Raw genomic sequence first — 21,440 nt, forward strand, 5'->3', positions numbered from 1 at the left:
GATATATTTTCACGAAATTCTTTGCAAGATTCTCTTTCAGGAGGATTCTCAAAGCTATTGAGAAACTTTCGTTCTGCGTTCCGACAATTTTACCGGATTGACTTGTACATTTTCTACCAGACAACGAGCATCCTTCGATAATACGTGCAATCTTCACGATGTAAGAGCAACAGTATCGGCAGTAATAGTAAAAAAAAGTAAAAAAAAAATAACAGAAGAACGAAAGAAAGGAAATCTTCCTCTTCAAGGAGTTTCGATTACACGGTTACTTTGGCCTCGTCAATAGAAAACGGGCATACAGAGAGAAAACAGGAGACGAGATCACGTCTCTTATGGTGATCGCGCGTTCTTGGGAAACATTGCAAAAGAAGAAAAAGAAGAAGAAGAAGAGCATGGAGTATACCGTGCGTGCAAAACCGCACAAAGGAAATTTCGCGGAGCGAACTGCAACGACTGCTCGAGAGCCTCCACCTTCCCATCCTTTCTTCTTCGTCCTTTTTTTTGTCTTCTATTTTTCGCGTTTCTTCTGACTGGTACCGCAACACGAATTTATTCTGCCGTAGGTCCCCTCACTTCGAGCTGAGAGAGAAAAGAGTAATGTGAATCTCCATGAACAATTTCTAGAGAAAATATCCACACTCTTGATTTGTTGAATCATTTATGAATATTTAAAATATTTTAAAATTTATTTTAGGTAAACTTTTATTTCAGGAATCACTTACAGAGTCTATTTTTATAGTATTTTTATATTTCATTCTATATCTACTTTTTTATTATACTACTATTTTTTTTGATTTATTATTATTACGACAATTTGTACGATGCAATACTTTTTTTCGTTCAACTTCTCGAAAAAACCGCACAACTTTTTCCCCTTCCCGATATCGATTCAAGACGGCGTATAATTCGATATCGATATCGTAATCCTATACGAAAACGGCACACACAGACACCTTAACTTGCAATATCGTCGATCGACCACGTGCAACGTCACTCGACAAAGATCTTTTCTACGGTCATGTGTAGTGGTTTGCCTTGTACATTCGTCGTCATCGATATTCACGATGGACCTCCCGATGCATAGTGATCGTCGATGCGGAGGAATCGTGTCACGGAAGATTATTTCGAAGCTGCACTTCATCTAGAAATAAATCGAACGAGAACATTCCCACTAAACTTAAGAATAATAATTTATATGAGGTCGAGTGAACCAAGCTATCTTGTTTAAATATTACTTTCACCTCTTATTTTTTTTAATAAAACTGTCTTTTTCTTAAAACTAAATTATATTTCTTAAAATTAAATGTGATCGTCGGATTAGATATATTTTAGCAGACTATGAAGGACCGTCGCACTCTTTCTCTCTCTCTCTCTCTCTCTCTCTCTCTCTCTCTCTCTCTTTCTCTTTCTCTTTCTCTTTCTCTTTCTCTTTCTCTTTCTGACTTCTCAAGATGTACTTTACGTCTTGTCCTTGAAAGAAGTCGATAGCACGTGCTAGTTCATTCCCTCTTGCCAGCTGCAAATGTCGTGACAAGATCCGGCAAAATCGAGCAAACGCATGGAATTGGAGAACGCGGGACCCATCTGGCGCGTGCGTGACCTCCTTTAATTATCTTAACTCTTTGCACTTAACTGTTCCAAAGATTGCCTCGGGCATCGTTCAACTATGCGAATTTAAAAATAATTTCAACGTCCTCTCGAAGCTTCGTTTCATTCATCTTTGTCGTAAGTATCCTTTTTTTCATTCGATGGGGAAATACTATCGATTTACTATGGAGGCCGTCAGACCTTTTTTCTTTTCTTTTTCTTCTTCTCCCTCTTCTTTCAACACTCCCTATCAAGCCTGTCTACCGACCCCATTTCTAGGGGTTGGTAGTAACGCGCACACTCTCTGCGATCGGAGGGTGGATTCGCTTTGCCCGGCTGTCAAGAAAATCCTCCCTTCCGTTAGCCAATCGGCGTACGAGCACGCCCCATGACGTCACACACATCCCTTCAGCCTATAATTAGCCAATCCGATTGCAAGTTATCTTTTACGCAGCCCTCGACTGATTATATTTACGAGCCAATGATTTTTGCACTGCTCGGAAACCCCTACAAGAACGTTCGGATTTCAGAGGGGTTAAAAGAGGACGAGCATAAGGGTCTTCCCCTTCTTTTTACAATTTCAGATTCCGTATCACCTCTCTCTCTCATTCTCTCTCTCTCTCTCTCTCTCTCTCTCTCTCGCCTCCTCTCTCTCTGTTTCCCTCTTTTTGTATTGATATTCTCGCAAAGCATACTTTTTTTTTGATATTCCATCATCCCACTCTGTCGAGTATCAACAACAAAGAAAGAGAAAAAGAAAAGAAGATACTTATCTCTCTTTCTCTCATTCTCTTTTTCTCTTTCCCTCTTTCTCTATAATAGTATATAAATATTAGACATATATTTAGATAATGAAGTAAGTTATAATTTAACACTTTTCTGCTTTTCCACTATCTTATATTTATATATATATATAAATGATATCTTCTTCTATATTTTATGTACAATATACATCTTCAGGTATATAGTAATACTTTATAAAAAAAGAATGTTCGAGATGGCTCACTCAGGTAAATGATAGCGAAATGAGGAGGGAAAAAAATTATCGATCTCCTTTGAAAAAAGATCTCTCGAAGATAGCGATTATATGAAGCAGATAGGTAAGGGGAATAGAAAACGGAATTTTTAAAGATAGGAGAAAGAGAAGAAGGTTGGACGGCTCCCGATACACAATACAAAATACGGAACCTGGTATGTACGTGTGTTGGTAAGTATCGCTTTCTGAGCTTTGGGATAATCCGCTTAGGCTAGTCTACGGCTCTGTCAACGCGTCGTCATCATGTTTGAACGTATTGTTAACGTGTTTTGTGAGAAAACAGCATTTTCGTCGCTCGAGGTGACGACAAGAAGAGGACTTAACTTATCTTCGTCATAACAGATACGAAGAGGAAGAGCCGGTTCCTTTTTCACGTAGGAGGATTTCAATGATCGGCCTAATACCTCTCTCGGGTCTCATATTGATTTGAGATTCCTTAATTGTTCGTTCGTCGAAATATTTCAAAGAGCAAAATAGTTCGTTTGTCGAAATATTTTATCGTCACCAAGTACTGTTATATACCTGTGTATATGTTTGTTTCCGTTTTTACGGTTCGTTGACAACGATGATGATGATATCATGGTTGTCTCATTTTACAGTAAGAGAAAGAGAGAGAGAAAAAGAGAAAAAGAGAGAGAGAGAGAGAGAGAGAGAGAAAGAGAGAGAGAGAAATAGAGAAAGGAAGGGTTACCGTAACCACCCTGAAAAGGACCCATATAATCTCATGAATACATAATCCAGATGCAAACAGCCGCCACGCGCACATCGTTTTAAACGGTCACGATATTTCACGGATTATAAGGATGCAACATGAAAGGATATTTGCACTTTGCTTCCATAGTATGCATGTATTTATATATAACACTGGTAAGGATCGATATTTCGCGTTATGTTTACAAGGTATATGCTCTGGAAGATCGTAAATTGTAAATATTAAAAATTGTGACAAATACAAAATAAAAGTGAGATTTCAAATCTACAAAGGCGCTCACATCTAAGGTAGCGTAGATTTGAATTATGAAAAAGGACTCGATCGTTGATGCAAATAGAGATAAATCTAATCCCTCGACCTTTTTTTTTACTGAGCAAAGTAAATTTCGATAAGGATACTTTTGTGATAAAAAGTAGACGTTGATCGATGAGTATATAGATCGGATTGTTCTCTCTTTGGATAAAAAATAGAAAAAAAAATTGCTTTTCATTTTGTCGTATGTATCAGCATTTCGCCAACGTGTACATTATTCTAAAAGACACATAATAAAGATGAAAACGAATTTTTTCATTAATAAAAATTTCAATCGGGAGGATGAAGGAAATATAGAGAATTTCTCAATTTCTTTATAAAGAAAGTTATTATTTTTGCTGTAATCACACGAGGACTCACATTTTCATTTATTCCATTTCTATAGCAATTATTCGCTTCTTTTTTATGGAAAACTTTCAACCGAAGGAAGTACGATCAAAATCGAGATTGCACAACATGCAGGAGCACTTTAAAATAATTACTTTACCATTTCACAAATGCATACATGCAGACACATACACACACGTATAAGCACGCTCTAATCATTCTCTCTCTTTCTTCCCATTTTCCTTTAATTCTTTTTTTATTTCTTTTTTCCGGCTTATAAAAATATATTGGACGGAAGCCGCAACATGATTCTTTATACTTTTTAAAAAAAGAATAAAGTCGTTGTTAGGTACAGCGGTCGATATCTGAGCGAGGGTCTCTGTCCTCTCGTCGAAGATCATCCGTAAATAAAAGAAATGAACTCGTGTGAAACTTGGGCAAAAAAGACAAAAAATGAAGAAGGAAGATATAGATCTACGCTGATATTGCACAATATGATTATTTACACGATATATATATCAATTTTTCACACCTCGCTTCTTATGTACAAAAGAGGACAGAATCTTTCTCATTATTGTTAAGATTAATATTGAAGGAAACACATCTTGTTTCCTTTTCTTGCAACAATATTAGAGTTCCATCGTTTTCATATAAATAAGGTTATATAAATTACTGATATAATTACAAAGATTTTAGAGATATCTATAATTAGAACCTTTTATTAGTAAATGAGCGTAAATAGCTCTTGCAAAAATACAATTTTTATTAAACTAACTAAGAAAGTTGTTACTCTTTTAATATTCGTTATGATTTTTTCTCTTTCTCTTTTCTTTTCTTCTTGTTAATCATCATTTATTATAGTGAATTCGCCAATGAAGTCATGCAGTATCGCATTTCTTTATCATGAATGAATAACTCACTGCATCCTTCATTCAGTCAAAACTGGCAAGAAACCAAGGACACAAAGTGTCGAGAGTAAGTGTAAAACTATTAATCGCTCTTTCATACAGACATTCTCTTCCATTTTTTAATAAAACATATACAAGTACGCAAAATAGAAGCAGCATTATTCGATTTTTTTGTCACTTTGTTTCGTGTTAATTGTTTACAATACTTTTACGTATAATCTTGATCGTTAATTACACGATCAATATAATTCAGTCAATTTTGTTAACAGATATTTCCCATGATTCTCAATACTGTATTCATCACGACACTGGAAGAAATCGAGGACCAAAGGCAAAGACGTAAAATCCAAGTACCTAGTATTTTAGATTCAGCAAGATGTAATTACAAGAAGCAGGCACTTCAAGAACATGATTGTCTATCTCCTTGGCCCTTCGCCACCTCGAAAAATGATCGATGATGATGTTATTCAATAGAGTTCATGTACGTCTTAGACGCTGCCGTTTTCGTCACTCGAGACTTCTGATGAGGACACTTAGTTCGCGGAAGGAAGCTCCTAGTTTACCCGGAGCTGATTGTTTTTTCAAAATAATGCCACGTATCGTAGACAATTTCTCGTAACAAGAGAGGCACTTTTGATATCTATAAAAATAAGGTATAATATGTTAATATATGAGAAAAAAAATTTTTTAAATATATCTCGATAAAAAAAAGTACAAGTTACTAACCGTTCTTCTCGCGAAACATCGACGCCTATCGTGTGAAGAGGTGCTTCTACGTTTGACTTTATCACTGAAGCAAAATTACGTAAAATAAGTCTCAATGCCGATAAACCTACGGTTATGTACCTGAAAGAAAATGTTCCTTTTAATATCGTTATAAGATTTATCTCTTTTATGAGTGAGTTAACGAAGCATTATCAAAAATGATACGGTCTAAAAAAAATTCGAAGATGTGGGAGCGAGAGAACACAAGAGCGAGAAAGTCACGTTACGGCTACTAAGGTGTTACAAAATGAGTTATTGGACCATAACGATTCCAATAAATAACGAAAGTTACCAAAGACTCGCCCGAGCGATTCGACGCGCTTCCTGTTGGCCGACGATAAAAGGGTTCGAGCAAACTGCCGTTTGAATCGGCGAGACGAATCATAAGCAAGGCCATAAATACAGGACGCAACGAAACGATTATTTCTAACGCTTAGCTTCACGGACTTTAAAAAATCAAACGCTATTCGTCGAATTTTTCAACAAAACTAATTTTAGCATACTTTATTTATTATGTTTATAACATCATTCAATTTCACCATTTTATCTTTATTTTGTTCTTTTCTTTCTCAAGTGTCTATTTACGATCGGTTTGTCATTAATATATTAGAATTATATATCTTTTAAATACATATATATTTCCTTTCTTTTTCTTACGAAAAAAGAATGTAGATAACAAGCGAAAAAACGCAAAGAGAGATTGAATGAAAAACTAGGAAATTATGGGAGAGGATAAGTTGACCCCTATGATACACATACCCAGAGAGGTTCAGATTTTCATCCTCCTATTTTTTTCTCGCAGGATTTACAAGAAGCAGAACCGAAAACCGTATCGAAAAAACCGTGAAAATTAACAAGTATTTATAAACAAATTGTCATGTCTAATATTATTAAAATATGTACATATACAATTTTAATTTTTTAAATTTTCTCTCTACCTCCCTCCCTCCCTGATTTAATGTTGACCACACTATATAATCAAGAATATTACCGAATTGAGATTCAGTAATTCAAATAAAAACGAAATTTTAGAACGTAACAAGATAGATGATTTTTATATGTTACTTTATTTCATTTCCAAAAGAGACGCTTTCTTTAGGGTTTGAAAAAAGGATTGATAATCAAAGGGATACAAGATAGTTATTGTAGTTTATCGAGGGAAAAAGCACGTTGATTGACAAACTAAAATCTATCAACATATGCACGCACGCTTAGCACTTCAAATTTCAATTCAACGAACAATGCGATTCACAACGCGAGGATTGAAACTCGAATTTACATCTGCCAGTATCTCTCATTGTCTTGGCTAATTTGGCATACCCTCCTCTTTCTTACTGCACGCTTCGATCCGATTTCCCTACCTCGCTGAATTAGCCATTCCCATAGAAAGTGATGACAGTATACGTAAGTTCTATTGGTTCTAACATAAGTACAGATTCTTGTGACGCACACACACACATATATATATATATATATATATATATATATATATATATATATATATTATTTAGTTTCAGGTTTGAGTGCATGGATTTATTCACAAGGGAGTTCAGATTTTTTGGTTACGTAAAAAATCAATGTTCTTTCTATGATTTACGATAATGTAAAAATATTTAATTCCAAAGATTATTTTGAAAAATAAACTAATTTCTAATAGTACTCACATTTCGTATTTACTTTGAACAAGTTCAGCAATAGGTCCAAGAAGTAAATTACACAGGTCCAAATTCCAGATAGTTCTGTAAATAAAAGATCATATGCGTGAAAGAAAATTAATAGGAGTAATAATATGTGTTTGAATGTTCTTTATACAAATAATATTACTTACGGTTTCAACGTTAATATTCCCAAGAGATCAACAATAATCGCAAGATCATTCATTGCCACCGCGGAATCTATCGCTGACTGTAATTTTAAATAGTTTTACATTTTATTGTATATCATGTTTTTAATTATCATTTGTAATATATGCCAATGAAAAATACCTTAAGATCTTTATTATGCCAAAGCGAATAAACAATTTGTAAAGAACGATGTCTACTTGTGAGTACTGCCATCATTGGTTCGTGTCCGCGCATCATACTATTTAATACTTCTGCTTCTGACATTTCTGCAAGTACTCCCATTTGAGAATATGCTAATCCAGTAGATCCTGCATAACTACTTTTCTGCAAAACATCAATACATTAAATAAAAAACATTCTTTATAATTAGATTAATGAGGTATGAAAAATAAAAGATATAAAACTTACAGGTAAAAAAGTTTCAACGTCTAGACCAAAAGGCTTATCAGCACTCATTGGAACAAATTCTTCTTTTTCAATTTCATCAACCGGTGATTTCAGTTGAGTAACTGTATCCACTTTAGGCGTTGGAAGTACTTGTAGTTTATTGTTCTTCTTCGATGTTGACGTTCCCGTGGTCACAGTATTTCGTGCCGACAGCGAAGCAGAATTAGCGAAATTTCTATTTAATGACATTGATCTTGATTGCGCCGTGTTTGGTCTATTTAGTGCAGGATCGGAGGGACTATGTCTTATATTATTAATTCTGCAAAATATAATATTATATAAAATATAAATATACATGCTAAGATCACTAAAACGATTTTTTTTTCGTTTTACATCGAAGACGTGCAAATGTCAGAGAAAAAGATGACCCTGCCACTATCGTTATTCAATTATCTCCACTCAAGTATCCTTACTTCAGCATTTTCAACTGTTATAATTCAGATGAGCAATATACATACAAACTCTTCATTTGTGACGAAACAATATTGTGCATAATAATGTAACACAATGACAAACATTGAAGAGTGTTGGTATATAGAAGCAAGAATTTGCTAACATAAGGAGAAACAAAAGGAAGAGCAGAAATAAGGGTCAATTGCCTTCCTTAGCAGACTTTGCATATCTTTGTTTTATATATAAAGATGTGTACTTACTGTACAGGATAATCACTTTCATAGCCTTGCTCACTCTCTCTACAACTGTTTTGGCGCTTTAAGTAATGCTTAGGAGAATCTGGGCTGGGCACTCTATTTTTTAGCTTTCCATCATCCATAACAGGAATGACAGCTGCCATTGGTGCCACTCTTGGTGTTAATGTCGAGTTTGACCTTTGTGGGCCCAAAGGCTGTGATGGTATTGTTTCATTAGCTTGCACAGCTCTTTTTCCAGGAAAAGGAGTAATGTTTTGTTTAAGTGGTGGTATAGAAGCTAAATTTTTTGAAGATCTGTTTAGCATATTATTTGCTTGTAAATTTGCTCGAATTTGACTCGTTGTAGTAATTACATTCCTTTGTGTTGGTGGTGATGATCTTATTGGTTGAACACGAACTGCCGCAGGTTTTGTTAGTGATAATGTTGTAACAGTTGGTGATGGAGACAATGATGGTGGTATAGATGACATTTCACTTGATTCTACTGTACTTATGTTTGATATAGACGTACATAGATTTTGTAGTACCTGTGGCTGCGAAGGATCTGAAATAGAAAATTTTCAATCAATATTATAGCATTATTTTTTAGCATTTGTAGCATTATTTTTCTTTATAATATTTGTGTAATAGTGTTTTTGTAATACAAAATTAGGAAAATGTAAATCAAATGTGAGTTAAAATAACAAAGACAAGTAGGAAGTTTTTTAAAAACTCACCTACATCTTGAGGCTCTTGGAAAGCCTCAGGTTCTGGTGGAGGTGTACGAGACACTGAAACATATCATGCAGAGCATGCCCATTCACAAACGACATTCCACATTGTCTAAGTTATATATATGAAAAATGAGGTTGATAAGTGATTAAAGATAAACTGATAGAATCTACTAGATAAAATTGTATAATGGACTAGCAAAATATATAAAAAAAAAAATCATTTACGAGCTCTGTTAGGTTGAAAGATGTCTCGATATTCAGAAACATTAGGTATATCTGCATATGTCGCCTCATCTTCTGGATCTGTGCCTGACTTGTCCGCCTCCTCTATAGTTCGTACATCTAACCTATAAGTTTATGATACATTCAAACTTTTTTCTAAAGTGATATATAATACAGGCACCATTAAATTATAATTACGTATGTTTCTTTAATTCTGGTGGCCGATCTCTAGAAAAGCTTTTCCTTAGTGAATTTCCATGATTAAACGGAGACAATGACACTCCTCCTAATGGTGCAATTTTTTTTAAATCACAGACATAAAGGATAACATTTGTAGTATGGCAACTTGCACCAATCTAAAATAAGCAATTATTCTATTGTTATACATTTGTCACATTATAAGAATAATAGAATTTATAAATGTTTTGTTACCAATTGATTTTGAGCTACAGCTATGTCCTGTACTTTACCCCAGCCAGTTGGAACTGTATCTAAAGTTCTACCTGGCTCCCAACCATAGACCTTTAAAACATCATGGCTACCAGCAAAAAGACATTCTCCTCCTTGACTGAAGTATAGGCACCTAGAGAAAACGTTTATACAAAATATATGAAATATATTCATAATTTGAATTAATTACTTACAATTAAAATTTATTTTACTAACCTTATTCCTGAAGAATGATTTTGCTCTGTGGAAGATACAAGTTGAAATGATTCCAAATCCCAAAAGTGAACTGTTCTGTCTGCGCTTCCACTGGCTAATAAAAATTCATGTGGATGAAATTCTACAGTTACTGCTGGTCCCCTATGTTCTGAAAATTCTCTAAGTTGTCTTCCTGCTCTTAAATCCCATAACTACTAGAAAAATTATTTTGTGATATAATGTGTATAAAATTATATTTTTATTAAGAAAGATCATTAAAATTCACCTTCACCATGCCTTCTTCTCCTGCACTAGCAATCCATTGTCCATCAGGACTAAATTTTAAACTATTCACTGCCAGATTATGTCCCTTGTAAGTAAAAATGCAACCTTTTCTTCTTATATCCCATAATTTTATCGCTGTATCCAAACTTCCAGATGCCAATAGTTCCCCATAAGGGTGGAAGTCCATACATTTTATTCCTGCTTTATGTCCTGTTAAAGTACGAGCTAATTTAGCATGTTCCAGGTCCCAAATTTTTAATGCCCCTGTCTGCGAACCAGCACATACTAAATCTTCGGTTTGGCCAAATTTTACACATTCTATTGAGGTTGTATGGCCACTCAGGCTCTATAAAAAAAAAGAAAAATATGATTATTTTATAACATAAAACATAAATAAAATGGCTATTACAAATATATAAAAAATAAATAATAATATTTTTTTGAAATACCATAATACAATTTGGCTTTCCAACTGCCCATAAATTGACTTTTTTGTCATCGCCACCAGTAACCAAAACACGACCAGATTTATGTCCCAATGCCAAACAATTGACATTTGACGAATGGGCAATAAAATCCTCTGTAAAAAAAAATGATATTTATTACTTTAAAAGGAACACAAGAACATTGATAATTTAAAACATTGTATGGTATGTTCATAGAACAGCACAAAGGCTATGACTATAATTAGAGAACACTGTATATAGATATATAGATTTAAACTTACTATCCTTTAATAAACTTTTATTATTTACTTTAAATTTAATCGACAATTTGGAGTATCTAAGATCCTCATTCTGTATCATTTCTATTTAAAAAAAGGAGACACAAATAAAAACAATCATTGTAAAGAATACTTACGGAGTTTCCAAGATCTCTTCGTGGACGAAGCCATATTCCGGGACCAACAAGATTGCGTTGTACACGACTTATTTGGGAGGAACAACAGTCTGAGATTTTAGATCGTAGAAGTACGATATCTTTTTGCTCGAATTTAAATATAACATTTTTACTTGTTATATCTTTGTCTCCGAGTAAAACATTCGTCAACTTGATGACATCTCCTAATTTAGGCCGGCTCTAATATTACTGTTCCCATCAATTTTAACTCTTTTTGGAAACTTGGTTTCACTTATTCGTTGTATCTCATTTCTTGAATCTCTGACTGTGTCCGTGAGTAGCGATGCGAAGTGACGTTGAAAAATATCGAATTACTTCAGAATCGAATTTATGCTGCGATCGATTATGCTAAACATCGTCGAATGACACTTTTGCTTCTAAGAACTTAGACAAGCGCGGTTTCTTCATTCGAAAACAAAATAATTATAAATGATGAAATAGAAAATCTTGAAATCATAATAATACGATAAATCACATGTAATTGCCGTTATTATAATATAATTGTACTTGTTTTGTGGCAATCGATATCAAGATACGATATCGATTGTTGAAAGGACCAACAGCAACTGCACTATATATAATAATTAGACATATATGAAAAATGGAAATGCGCATGTGTATGTATACCATGCGACACTCGGAAGATTGCGCAAAACGCACTTACACCACAATGTTAGAATGAATAAACAATGAGATTCTAACTACTTTGCGTGGATTGCTCGCGGTGTGTATTAGCATCTACGTTATGATCATAAAAAGTTATTAATTTAAATAATTATATCGTGATTATAGACGAATAATTAAGACTAATAATTAAGACGAAGTTTTAATAAATAATTATAATCAGGAACATGTTTACTTTGTCTAATATACATTTTAATAAAATAGTTATGAATGTGCGAAAATTTTCTTCTTATAAGATATACGAACGAAGTTATACAACTTATGTACAAGGTCAATCACCAGAACCTCGTATACGAGAATACTTTTATTATATTGATCATCAAGGCATGGTATGATGCATTACTTTTTCTAGTTTTATCAAATTTATTATTATTGACTCATTGGCTTATTATTTACAGCTGTTCTTGGATGATGTTCGTATAAAAAATTTTACATCCTGTTTTAAAGGTATATTTGTACATATGTTACAACTATGCAAAAAAAATTGAAAATTTGTTTGATGAGTCAAATGTACTTCTATTTACAGATGGCAAACAAACAATATTATTTCAGACAAAAAGTTTTTGGCTTTCTTCTTCAAACGACTCAAAATAAATAACACTAGACGATATACACAAGAATTTCCATATGTCTCTCTTTGTGGTTCGGAAAGGAATTTTGTGAAATGCGATGATCTCCCTATAGTGTTCACGAAAATTATTAAAAAAAAAAATCTAGAAATTGACAAAATGGAGGATTGGTTTGGTTATTCGCATGCTGAAGAGTTTTTGATGGTAAATGATACAAATTCTGTATGTGTGCATTCACATCTGAGCATAACAGTTATATGATTGATATTTATAGGTACCATTTGAACCAAAAAAATTATTTATGGACTCTAATTCAGGCAGAGTATATCATCCTGCGCCTGAAAAAGTAGGAGGGATTGGTCTGGTAAGATCTAAGATTGCTATTGAACTGAGTATTTTTTTCTGTTTTGAAAATGGTGAAGAACAAGGTCCAACTCATTTTCAATGGAAAAATAACAAACATGTAATTGATAACGAGTGGTATAAAAACAGTATGAAATATAAAGATTGCTACTAGAAGTTATATTTTTTATTAAAAAGGGGATAAAAAATATGACCGTTTTCCTAATATGTATACACATGTATATTTATATTTATGAACATAATAAATTTTTTAAATACCTAAATATCAGATTACATTAAAACAAATTTGCAATATTAAATATTCTTGCAGTAGAATCATCTGATGTCGTTAGTACAATTTGTCCTTCTCTGAAAATGTGTATAGATTAAATCGTTTTATTTTTTTATTAATTATTATTACTTACTCTGCTATTTGTAAGTCAAGAATATCCTCAGAATGTCCTGTAAGTAGTCGTAAACATTGTCCACTTCTTGCATCAAAGCATCTGAGAATACCATCAAGTCCACCAGAAAAAAGGAATGATGTAGTACTTTTCCACAGAACTTTACTTATACCACTTTCTTGTTCTATTTTATGTCGAAGTATCTATACATTTTTTAAAGACATATAGATCTCTTATATAAAACCAAAAAAGTATTTATTTTTAAATGAAATATACAACCCACCTGTTTTGAAATATCCCAAATAAAAATTTCTCCATTTAAACTACCTGTTGCAGCTACTTGAAATCCTGGATCTTTACAAAAAGCTACTGTTTCTATCCAATTACTATCAGAATCTTTCATATCAGTTTCTTGTTCACTATTAAGATCTTGTAATATGGATATTATCTACAGAAATTTATAAAGACATTTATCTTATTAACAGCAAATTTTTTAATTATTTAATATAATTATACCAAGTAATTGCTTTTTTCAATCACCTTTCCTGTATGTGATGTACTAAGAATAGTTTTTCCATCTACTGCTGCAGATAATATTAAATTATTATCTAAATAACAGTCAAGTCCCGTTATGGTTGCAGTATGACCTATATTTGAAGGGATACTTGATAACATGGTATTTGTTTTTAAGTCAAATACACGAATTGTGCCATCTTCATATCCAACTGCAAGCCGTTTACCTGTTGATACATATATATGTAAGTATATATATATATAGATACAAAATTTCAAACATTTGTTACCATCAGGTAAAATTACTCCTGCTTCTGCTCTATATCCATAACTTTGTAAAACTTTGCAATCCCCATCAGGTACTTTCCACATAAAAACTTCACCATCTACAGATCCTGCGATTAAAACATTAGCTGCCATGTGCCATTTCATCCACTATAAAAAAAATAATGCAAGTCCTTATATTTTAACATAAACTTATTACATAAAAACGTTAATGTAAAAGTATATTTACAGTAGCATCTCCCATATTATAATTCCAGACAGAAGATTTGTTGCTTAATTTCCACAATTGTATTACACCACTCATATCACCAGTTGCCAAATAAGTTTCATCAAAATTAAATTCAGCAAATATAACACTATCTTTATGACCTGTGCAATTTAGGATTATTTCTCCAGATGTTGTATCCCAAACATAGGCCTTATCTTCTTCTCCTCCAGTCACAGCAAACTTTCCAGCTTTACTTAAAGAACCGCAAAAGACAGAACCTGATGTTATAATAAATTTAAGTCTCTTATACTACAAGCTCATGGAATTACAAAATCATAACATCTACTAACCAAATTTGTGTCCAGTAAATACGAAAGATGCATCTCCTTTTTCTAGATCTGTCTTCATTGCTTCATCATTAAGTGTATCAGAATCTATCACTTCGATTACATCTTCATTGTATATCAGATCCTCTTCATCTATTTGGCTTACCGCATCAGGAGATGGTGAAACTGTGTCTCGTTTCATTATGTTTTAAAAAAGTATTTATCAATGTAAAAAATCACAACACGCTTTTTTGGAAGAAAGGTTTTTTTAGAAGTATTGGAATCTGTATTTGTAATAAAAAACACAAATGATAGAATTACTAAACACTGCAAATAAATTTAATGTGATATAACAAATTTAATCGTTGACGTTTAAATACGTCAACTTATCATGCTTGTTTTTAAATAACGAGGTTAACTCACTATTCTATATATTATATAATAGTATATGTGTGTGTATATATATAGATTCATGTGTCATTTAGTTGATATTCTAAATTGCTTGTGTTGTTATCTGATGTATGCAGATCGAAAAATTACGATATTGTTATCAGAGCTATCTGGCGACAGATCGGGAATTTATTTATCATCACAGAACAAATAAACTTTTATTCGTCGATAAGTTGGATCATCTTTAATAAAAAATCAATGAAAATTAAAATTTTTTTTAAGTTGAATAAATGTTTTAATCTTTTTAATTAACATATATGCGTAATTTATCTTCCAAATGTATAGAAGATAAAAATCATTATTAAAATCACAAGAAGTAATTGTACATACATAAGAAATGAAATCTCATATAATCTTAAAAAGAATTTATATGATCACTTTATTTTTATAACCTAACAACTATTCCCTCTCAATAATTTGATTTTATTACTCGAAGATTATCAATGAATGAACTAACGACTAAAATGCGTCAATTGTTCAACTTGTTTCATCATCCTTCTGACGTTCCTCTCTTACTCTAATCTTCTATCCACCCTATCTTTTGCGAATTCCGTTTCTCTCTCTGTCTTTCTTTCTCTTACGAAAGAAGCGCAGAAGCATTCAACGCTCAAACTAGTCGACAGTCTTGGCTCGTCCTCCGTGCCGTGTTTATATATAAGTGAACTTTTGTTAATATTTCATTATATAAATATACAATATACAATCTCTTCAAATACAATCGAAAGAGCCTTCAGTGTAATATATATTTGATTGTTTATTTGAATTTTCATATTTTGTAATCAGTCAAAGATCTTTAAAGACAAGGTAGGTATCTTCTTTAACGGAATATCAGTGTAGATTAAAAAAAAAATTAGAATCAGTACTTACTTTCCACAATAAATGTTGTCTAAATAGCAATTTGAGGTACAAAGTTGGATCAGCAAATAATATATAAAACAGTCTAGTGATGAGAAAGATAGAAAGAAAAAGAAAGAAAGGGGAAAAAGAGAAATAACATAAATTATATTTCGGTAAGAGCTCATTGATAAAAATACATACAGCACGAAGAAGAAAAAGAAGAAGAGATTGAAGGTCAATAGTTTATATCGAAGATATCATTAAGAGCACGTGGCACGTGTGGACTTGGAAAGTTTTCGACTACCGGTACAGTGATCGACATTGAATCGATGGAAACGAGCGCAGGAAGCGCCTCTTACGATATTCATTATTCGCGAAATTCAAAATTATCGTGGAAAGAAAAAGAAGTACAATTAGAAGTATTTAGTAAAAGGAAAGATCCAAAGTTCATTAGTCGAAATGAATCAACAAATCGTTATTCACGTTTTATCGTTAAGGTGAAATTATGGGAAAATTTTCGCAAAATAGAAAAAGCATTTTAATGAGATGAAAGAAATACAATTATTTATTTTATTATTTTTTAATAAATCTTTATCCATTTGCAACAGCGATGGAATTGCCAAAGTTTAAATATAGTTTACTCGCAGTTTTTATTCATATATAATAATTAAAATGAACAATAGAGTAAACGCAAATCCAAAAAGATCATTAATATTGAGTTCAACAAAGCTTTCGATTTGATGATAATAAAGTCGACAAAGGGAAAAAGTATCCAATTAAAATCTTGATGGTTGTCGGAAGATGATGGTTTGTCTAAATCTATACTGTCAATATTACGATATATAATTATTAATAACGATGGATAGCAACAATGGTCTTTGGATTTTTGGTTACGGGTCTCTTTGCTGGAACCCCGGTTTCGAGTATACTAAAAGTACAACTGGTTTTGTAAAAGGATTTGCCAGACGATTTTGGCAAGGAAACACAACTCATCGTGGTACAACGGAGAAGGTAAGTTCGGCAACTATTTCTACAACGTTGTATTTATCATCTTATGACGTCAATGATCACGCTCGTGAATATTTTACAAATATAATGTTCTCTTCTGAGAAATTGCATAAAGGTCGATTCACATATAATAATTCATTTCGGTCAAAATGATTATAACATCATTGTATGTATTTTAAATGTACACGTTCACAAATTTCCATTATCTCATTGTTAGTTCAATCACCGATCCGATCATATACAATTTTTTTAATGTAAATTACGAAGATTGAATTAAGATCGAATCGAAATGTGTGAATCGAACTTACCATGTTATGCGGCATCTAATTTTTTTTCTTTTCTTTTTTTTTGTAAATTAATACATTTCTTTCTCAACAGATAATAATAATTGTTTATTCAAATTTTGTGTGTGTGTGCATGATCAAATTGTATAAAAAATAATAATTAAAATTCTGTCGCATCGTAGTGCTTTTATCAAATTTATTTCGTTCGTTATTTCGTCGATATATTTTTACATAATTTCTTATCTGACATTTTAAAGTATATGAGATCGATTAGAATACCGCCTGTGATATGACTTTTATATATATATATATATTTTTTTTTTTTTTTTTTCTTTTCTTTTTAATATTAAATTCCGACAAATCATTGCAGTTGTACATAATAACAATAATTCTCGTGAATATCTTCTATGATATAACTTTTATATATTTTTTTTTCTTTAATATATAATTCCGATGAAACGCTTCAGTTTTATATGATAATAATAATTCTCGTAAAATTTGAGCGAATTTTTTTCATGATCTTACATTATTTCACGTTATATTATTCGGTCTTTCAGATGATAAAATTAATTTATATAAGATTGACTGAAAGTCTAAATGTATATTAATAATTAAGGACAAGATTTTTTTTCTTTTTTTATTATCAGTAAGGACAAAAATTTATTAGAAATAAAAATCATGACGCCGATATCGATATAATTAAAAAATCATTTGTATTCGTTTAACGATGATATTATTTTTACATTTCTATTAGATATTTAATATTGCATACAAATATAATAATACAAATAGACTTGATAGAGGAATAATAAAATTAAATAAATCGATAATGAGCATATTAAAATTCTTTGCATAAATTTTTGTATCAAATAAGGAGAAAGTTGTTGTCTCTTGATAAATATTATAAAACTACCTCTCGTTTATACTAAGCTAAACCAGTTAGAAACCAGTATAAACTGACATCTTTATATGTGTTACTTTTATATTTCCACAGAATATCACACAGACGTGTGTAAACCCACGCGTGTATGTTCACAGTCGAACGATATAAAATACTGCTATGCTATCTTTAACGTTTTTACATATATGTATATACATACATGTTTTAATTTTTTTTAGATAGTTGATAAATAAACCCGTACATCAGTACGAATGATAGTTGAAATTTATAAAAATAAACAAAAAAATTTGTTTAACAAAATAAGATGTATTTGTTTTTTTAGCCCGGTCGCGTTGCTACTTTGGTAGAACAGAAAGAGGTAAATGAAATCTTATTTGTTCTTTACTTTTTTTTTTAATATAACTTTACTTTTTTATTTATAATATAATTTTGACAGATATTTAAAAAAAAATTTTACTTTTAAAATTTTAATAAAACAATATTATATTTATTAATACATATAAAACAATATATATGATACCGTAACTATATGTAATATTTATTTGAAACAATGATTATCGTATAAAATCTGTATATTGTAATTATATATTTTATTTATTCATTAACAGGGAATCGTTTATGGTCGAGTTTTTCAAGTAACAAATAGCACGGCTTTACCTTATTTACAAAAAAGGGAATGTTCCTTGGGCGGATATCTCACAATTATTTCGACGTTTCACACTCGTGACGGAAACAGTAGCTTTCCAGCAATTATTTATATAGCCACTAAAGAGAATCAACATTGGCTTGGGGAGGCATCGCTACGTAGCATATCAAAACAGATTACAGAATGTTCAGGATCAAGTGGACACAACGTTGAATATCTCTTACGGTAAAAAACAAAAAATATCTCATTATATGTTTATAATAATTACAAAATGATCATTTTAGCAATTAAATTAAAAAGTAATGTTAATACACACACACACACACACACACATATATATATATATATATAGGATGTTCCAGGTTATTTTACTACCAAACTCTGCTAATATGTTTTAGAAATAAGAAAAAAAGGTACATATGAACATAAACTTACAAATGCTTTATTAAAAAGTTATAAGAAAAATAACATTTTTATTATCAATATGGTACTGTAAAACGACGACGTATTGTACTTTTTTAACAATTATTATTCCGTTATATTATTGTATTTCAAAATGTTTACCATTTATATTAAATTTGAATAGCCATTGAAAGATCTAATTTTGTATGGATATTTTTTATGACTGTACATGATTATTTTAACCTTTTAAACGTTGCTTCATCGGTCCATAGTACCCTTAATAGAAAATGATTATTTTTATCGGCTGCATAAAACGTACCATTCACAAAATTATAGTCACTTTTATTCTCTTTTAATGTTTATTGTTCACACGACGAATATGATATCGTATTAATAATAAAAATACACAACGTTATCATTTTATTTAATTTTTATTATAAAGTATTTATTATTTTAATAAAGTATTTATATAACATTTATTTTTTATTTCTACTCATAAAACATATTGGTACAGTTTGGCGGAAAAAGCTGATACAGCCTGTATATAATAATATTTAAAAGAACAATATATATATATATATATATATATTATATATATATATATGTATAATTATTGTAATATTGTAATTATTTTCAAAAATCACATTAGCAATTATATTAAAATAATTGCTAGTATATTTAAATAATACACTTGTTTGAAAATAAATATGTTTAACTAATAAATAAAATAATCGTTTAAAACTTACTTTTTAAATTTAGATCGGAATGTAGATATGTTCGTTTAAAATTATTAAAAGGACAATTTTTTTTTAATTATTTTTACGTTTCATTACAGATTAGCAGATTTTATGCATAATTATATACCCGAGGCACAAGATGAGCATCTTTTTACATTGGAATTGTTCGTACGATCGATTATAAAGGAGCAGAATATGTGTTTAACTACTCTAATGGGAAATAGAGAATTCATCATCGACCTTGAAAATGCCGAACAGGATCAGTTGGAAGCGGATCGTGATAATGCGAATGTTCACAACGATGTCAATCGTGTTATGGAAAACTCTTTCCAATATGCATCTAGAGTACCACCTCAGACATTGCGTTGTCTTAAAATGTAATAAATTAAGCGAAAGAATTATTTTACATAACGATTTAACAACAATCTAACAGAGAATGGAGACTTCTTCTTGTTATGCTTAATAGAAAGTAAGAAAAATAATTACTTTTATACATTTGACAATCATTTATTTCATTATAATATAATAAATAAATAAATTTATTCATTACCGATAAGCACTGATAACTTCTGCTTTATATATATATATATATATACATACATGCATACGAGATATTTTATATATATATATAAAATATTTATATACATACATACATACATATATTTGTACATAAATTATAATTTAATCAATTTAAACGATGAATATTTCTGGTAGCTAACAATTAAATATTAATTCTAATTTTATATAATCTATATATTGCTTCAATATCTTCAAGTTGAAAATAATATTATTATTATACAAGTATATAATTTTGTATATCGATAAATGCATTGTACGTCATCATAATGCGATACGAAAAATCTTTTGTGAAATATTATTGTAGTTTAAAATAAAACCAGAAATAAATTCTACATTGCTTACAGGCTCTATTAATACCTATTCTCTTTTTTCTCTTTACTTGACTTTCTTACTTTATAATATTTATTTACTTTACGTATTTGTAAAAGATATATTGTATATCACATTAACAGATTTTACAATCTAAATAAAACAATAAAGTTAAAATAAAAATTTTAAGATTTTATTATTAAAGAAAATTATTTTAAACGTTTATCATATCCATTAAAGTAATCAATATATGAATTGTTTAAAAAAGAGAAAAAACTAGATTTGTTTAAATATTACATCGATATTAACGCAATATGAATACAGAATATTCTGTTGCGTTATTTTAATCTACTCAATTTCGATGAGAAAAAAATTTCGATGTCAGTTAATTTCAAATCCACAAGTCACTACTCTACTTGAGGAGAAACGTCGCAGCTCTCTTTATTTATGCTCATATTTTTAAATACTGCAAATGTATTACATGTAAAATTGTGTATTATAATTCATGAATACATAGAACTAATGTTTAAATTAATTCGAGTTGTAAAAATGTTTACATAATGCACCTGTTGAAACACTATGTATCTATAAACAATTTCTTTT

General features: G+C 30.9%; 4 protein-coding genes across 11 annotated transcripts; 2 read left to right on the forward strand and 2 right to left on the reverse strand.

Moving 5' to 3' along the window:
• Positions 1 to 717: 717 nt before the first annotated feature.
• LOC124947413 (katanin p80 WD40 repeat-containing subunit B1) lies at positions 718 to 11,626 on the reverse strand. Of its 4 annotated transcripts, none has more exons than XM_047489483.1 (15): positions 11,315 to 11,626; positions 10,903 to 11,033; positions 10,455 to 10,799; positions 10,190 to 10,380; positions 9,956 to 10,106; positions 9,722 to 9,879; positions 9,527 to 9,648; positions 9,305 to 9,358; positions 8,592 to 9,132; positions 7,900 to 8,197; positions 7,633 to 7,815; positions 7,476 to 7,552; positions 7,312 to 7,386; positions 5,609 to 5,672; positions 3,957 to 5,522 (listed from the first exon to the last, which is right to left on the reverse strand). In XM_047489483.1, the coding sequence occupies exons 1-15, from the start codon at positions 11,346 to 11,348 to the stop codon at positions 5,442 to 5,444; spliced, it is 2,505 nt and encodes an 834-aa protein (XP_047345439.1). In that variant the 5' UTR covers positions 11,349 to 11,626; the 3' UTR covers positions 3,957 to 5,441. The 4 variants fall into 4 exon arrangements, with proteins under 4 accessions (XP_047345440.1, XP_047345439.1, XP_047345437.1 ...); XM_047489481.1 differs by having other exon boundaries at positions 5,609 to 5,728; positions 11,315 to 11,624; XM_047489484.1 differs by lacking the exons at positions 3,957 to 5,522; positions 5,609 to 5,672 and adding an exon at positions 718 to 1,141.
• On the forward strand, positions 11,379 to 13,125 carry LOC124947417 (UPF0598 protein CG30010). Its single transcript, XM_047489492.1, has 4 exons — positions 11,379 to 12,366; positions 12,436 to 12,484; positions 12,590 to 12,810; positions 12,881 to 13,125. The coding sequence occupies exons 1-4, from the start codon at positions 12,205 to 12,207 to the stop codon at positions 13,121 to 13,123; spliced, it is 675 nt and encodes a 224-aa protein (XP_047345448.1). The 5' UTR covers positions 11,379 to 12,204; the 3' UTR covers positions 13,124 to 13,125.
• On the reverse strand, positions 13,108 to 16,267 carry LOC124947414 (angio-associated migratory cell protein). 3 transcript variants are annotated; one of them, XM_047489485.1, is made up of 9 exons: positions 15,465 to 15,658; positions 15,108 to 15,316; positions 14,709 to 14,968; positions 14,380 to 14,636; positions 14,156 to 14,300; positions 13,893 to 14,092; positions 13,636 to 13,800; positions 13,374 to 13,555; positions 13,108 to 13,317 (listed from the first exon to the last, which is right to left on the reverse strand). In XM_047489485.1, exons 3-9 carry the CDS (start codon positions 14,884 to 14,886, stop codon positions 13,245 to 13,247), a joined length of 1,200 nt encoding a protein of 399 aa, XP_047345441.1. In that variant the 5' UTR covers positions 14,887 to 14,968; positions 15,108 to 15,316; positions 15,465 to 15,658; the 3' UTR covers positions 13,108 to 13,244. The 3 variants fall into 3 exon arrangements, with proteins under 3 accessions (XP_047345441.1, XP_047345442.1, XP_047345443.1); XM_047489486.1 differs by lacking the exons at positions 15,108 to 15,316; positions 15,465 to 15,658 and adding an exon at positions 16,002 to 16,267; XM_047489487.1 differs by lacking the exons at positions 15,108 to 15,316; positions 15,465 to 15,658 and having other exon boundaries at positions 14,380 to 14,606; positions 14,709 to 15,101.
• LOC124947416 (glutathione-specific gamma-glutamylcyclotransferase 1) lies at positions 15,716 to 20,817 on the forward strand. Of its 3 annotated transcripts, XM_047489489.1 has the most exons (6): positions 15,716 to 15,938; positions 16,029 to 16,468; positions 16,580 to 16,982; positions 18,487 to 18,522; positions 18,773 to 19,035; positions 20,048 to 20,814. In XM_047489489.1, exons 3-6 carry the CDS (start codon positions 16,830 to 16,832, stop codon positions 20,328 to 20,330), a joined length of 735 nt encoding a protein of 244 aa, XP_047345445.1. In that variant the 5' UTR covers positions 15,716 to 15,938; positions 16,029 to 16,468; positions 16,580 to 16,829; the 3' UTR covers positions 20,331 to 20,814. The 3 variants fall into 3 exon arrangements, with proteins under 3 accessions (XP_047345445.1, XP_047345444.1, XP_047345447.1); XM_047489488.1 differs by having other exon boundaries at positions 16,029 to 16,982; XM_047489491.1 differs by lacking the exons at positions 15,716 to 15,938; positions 16,029 to 16,468 and having other exon boundaries at positions 16,824 to 16,982; positions 20,048 to 20,817.
• Positions 20,818 to 21,440: the final 623 nt, after the last annotated feature.

Source organism: Vespa velutina, chromosome 3, assembly GCF_912470025.1.
Source record: "Vespa velutina chromosome 3, iVesVel2.1, whole genome shotgun sequence".
In the NCBI taxonomy this organism is placed as follows: domain Eukaryota; kingdom Metazoa; phylum Arthropoda; class Insecta; order Hymenoptera; family Vespidae; genus Vespa; species Vespa velutina.

Bases quoted from the DNA above. Each gene is read 5' to 3' on its own strand.
- LOC124947417 (XM_047489492.1), top strand. From the start codon at position 12,205: ATGTTTACTTTGTCTAATATACATTTTAATAAAATAGTTATGAATGTG. The intron at 12,367-12,435 runs GTATGATGCATT...TATTATTTACAG, and splicing joins ATATTGATCATCAAGGCATG to CTGTTCTTGGATGATGTTCG. The intron at 12,485-12,589 runs GTATATTTGTAC...ATATTATTTCAG, and splicing joins TTTTACATCCTGTTTTAAAG to ACAAAAAGTTTTTGGCTTTC.
- LOC124947416 (XM_047489488.1), top strand. From the start codon at position 16,830: ATGGATAGCAACAATGGTCTTTGGATTTTTGGTTACGGGTCTCTTTGC. The intron at 18,523-18,772 runs GTAAATGAAATC...ATTCATTAACAG, and splicing joins CTTTGGTAGAACAGAAAGAG to GGAATCGTTTATGGTCGAGT. The intron at 19,036-20,047 runs GTAAAAAACAAA...GTTTCATTACAG, and splicing joins AACGTTGAATATCTCTTACG to ATTAGCAGATTTTATGCATA.
- LOC124947414 (XM_047489486.1), bottom strand. From the start codon at position 14,886: ATGAAACGAGACACAGTTTCACCATCTCCTGATGCGGTAAGCCAAATA. The intron at 14,093-14,155 runs GTAACAAATGTT...ATGTATCAACAG, and splicing joins AGGAGTAATTTTACCTGATG to GTAAACGGCTTGCAGTTGGA. The intron at 13,318-13,373 runs GTAAGTAATAAT...ACACATTTTCAG, and splicing joins CTTGACTTACAAATAGCAGA to AGAAGGACAAATTGTACTAA.
- LOC124947413 (XM_047489481.1), bottom strand. From the start codon at position 11,348: ATGGCTTCGTCCACGAAGAGATCTTGGAAACTCC. The intron at 11,034-11,314 runs GTAAGTATTCTT...TTTTTTTTACAG, and splicing joins GAAGAGATCTTGGAAACTCC to AGGATTTTATTGCCCATTCG. The intron at 5,729-7,311 runs GTGAGTACTATT...ATTTTCTTTCAG, and splicing joins GTTCAAAGTAAATACGAAAT to GTACATAACCGTAGGTTTAT.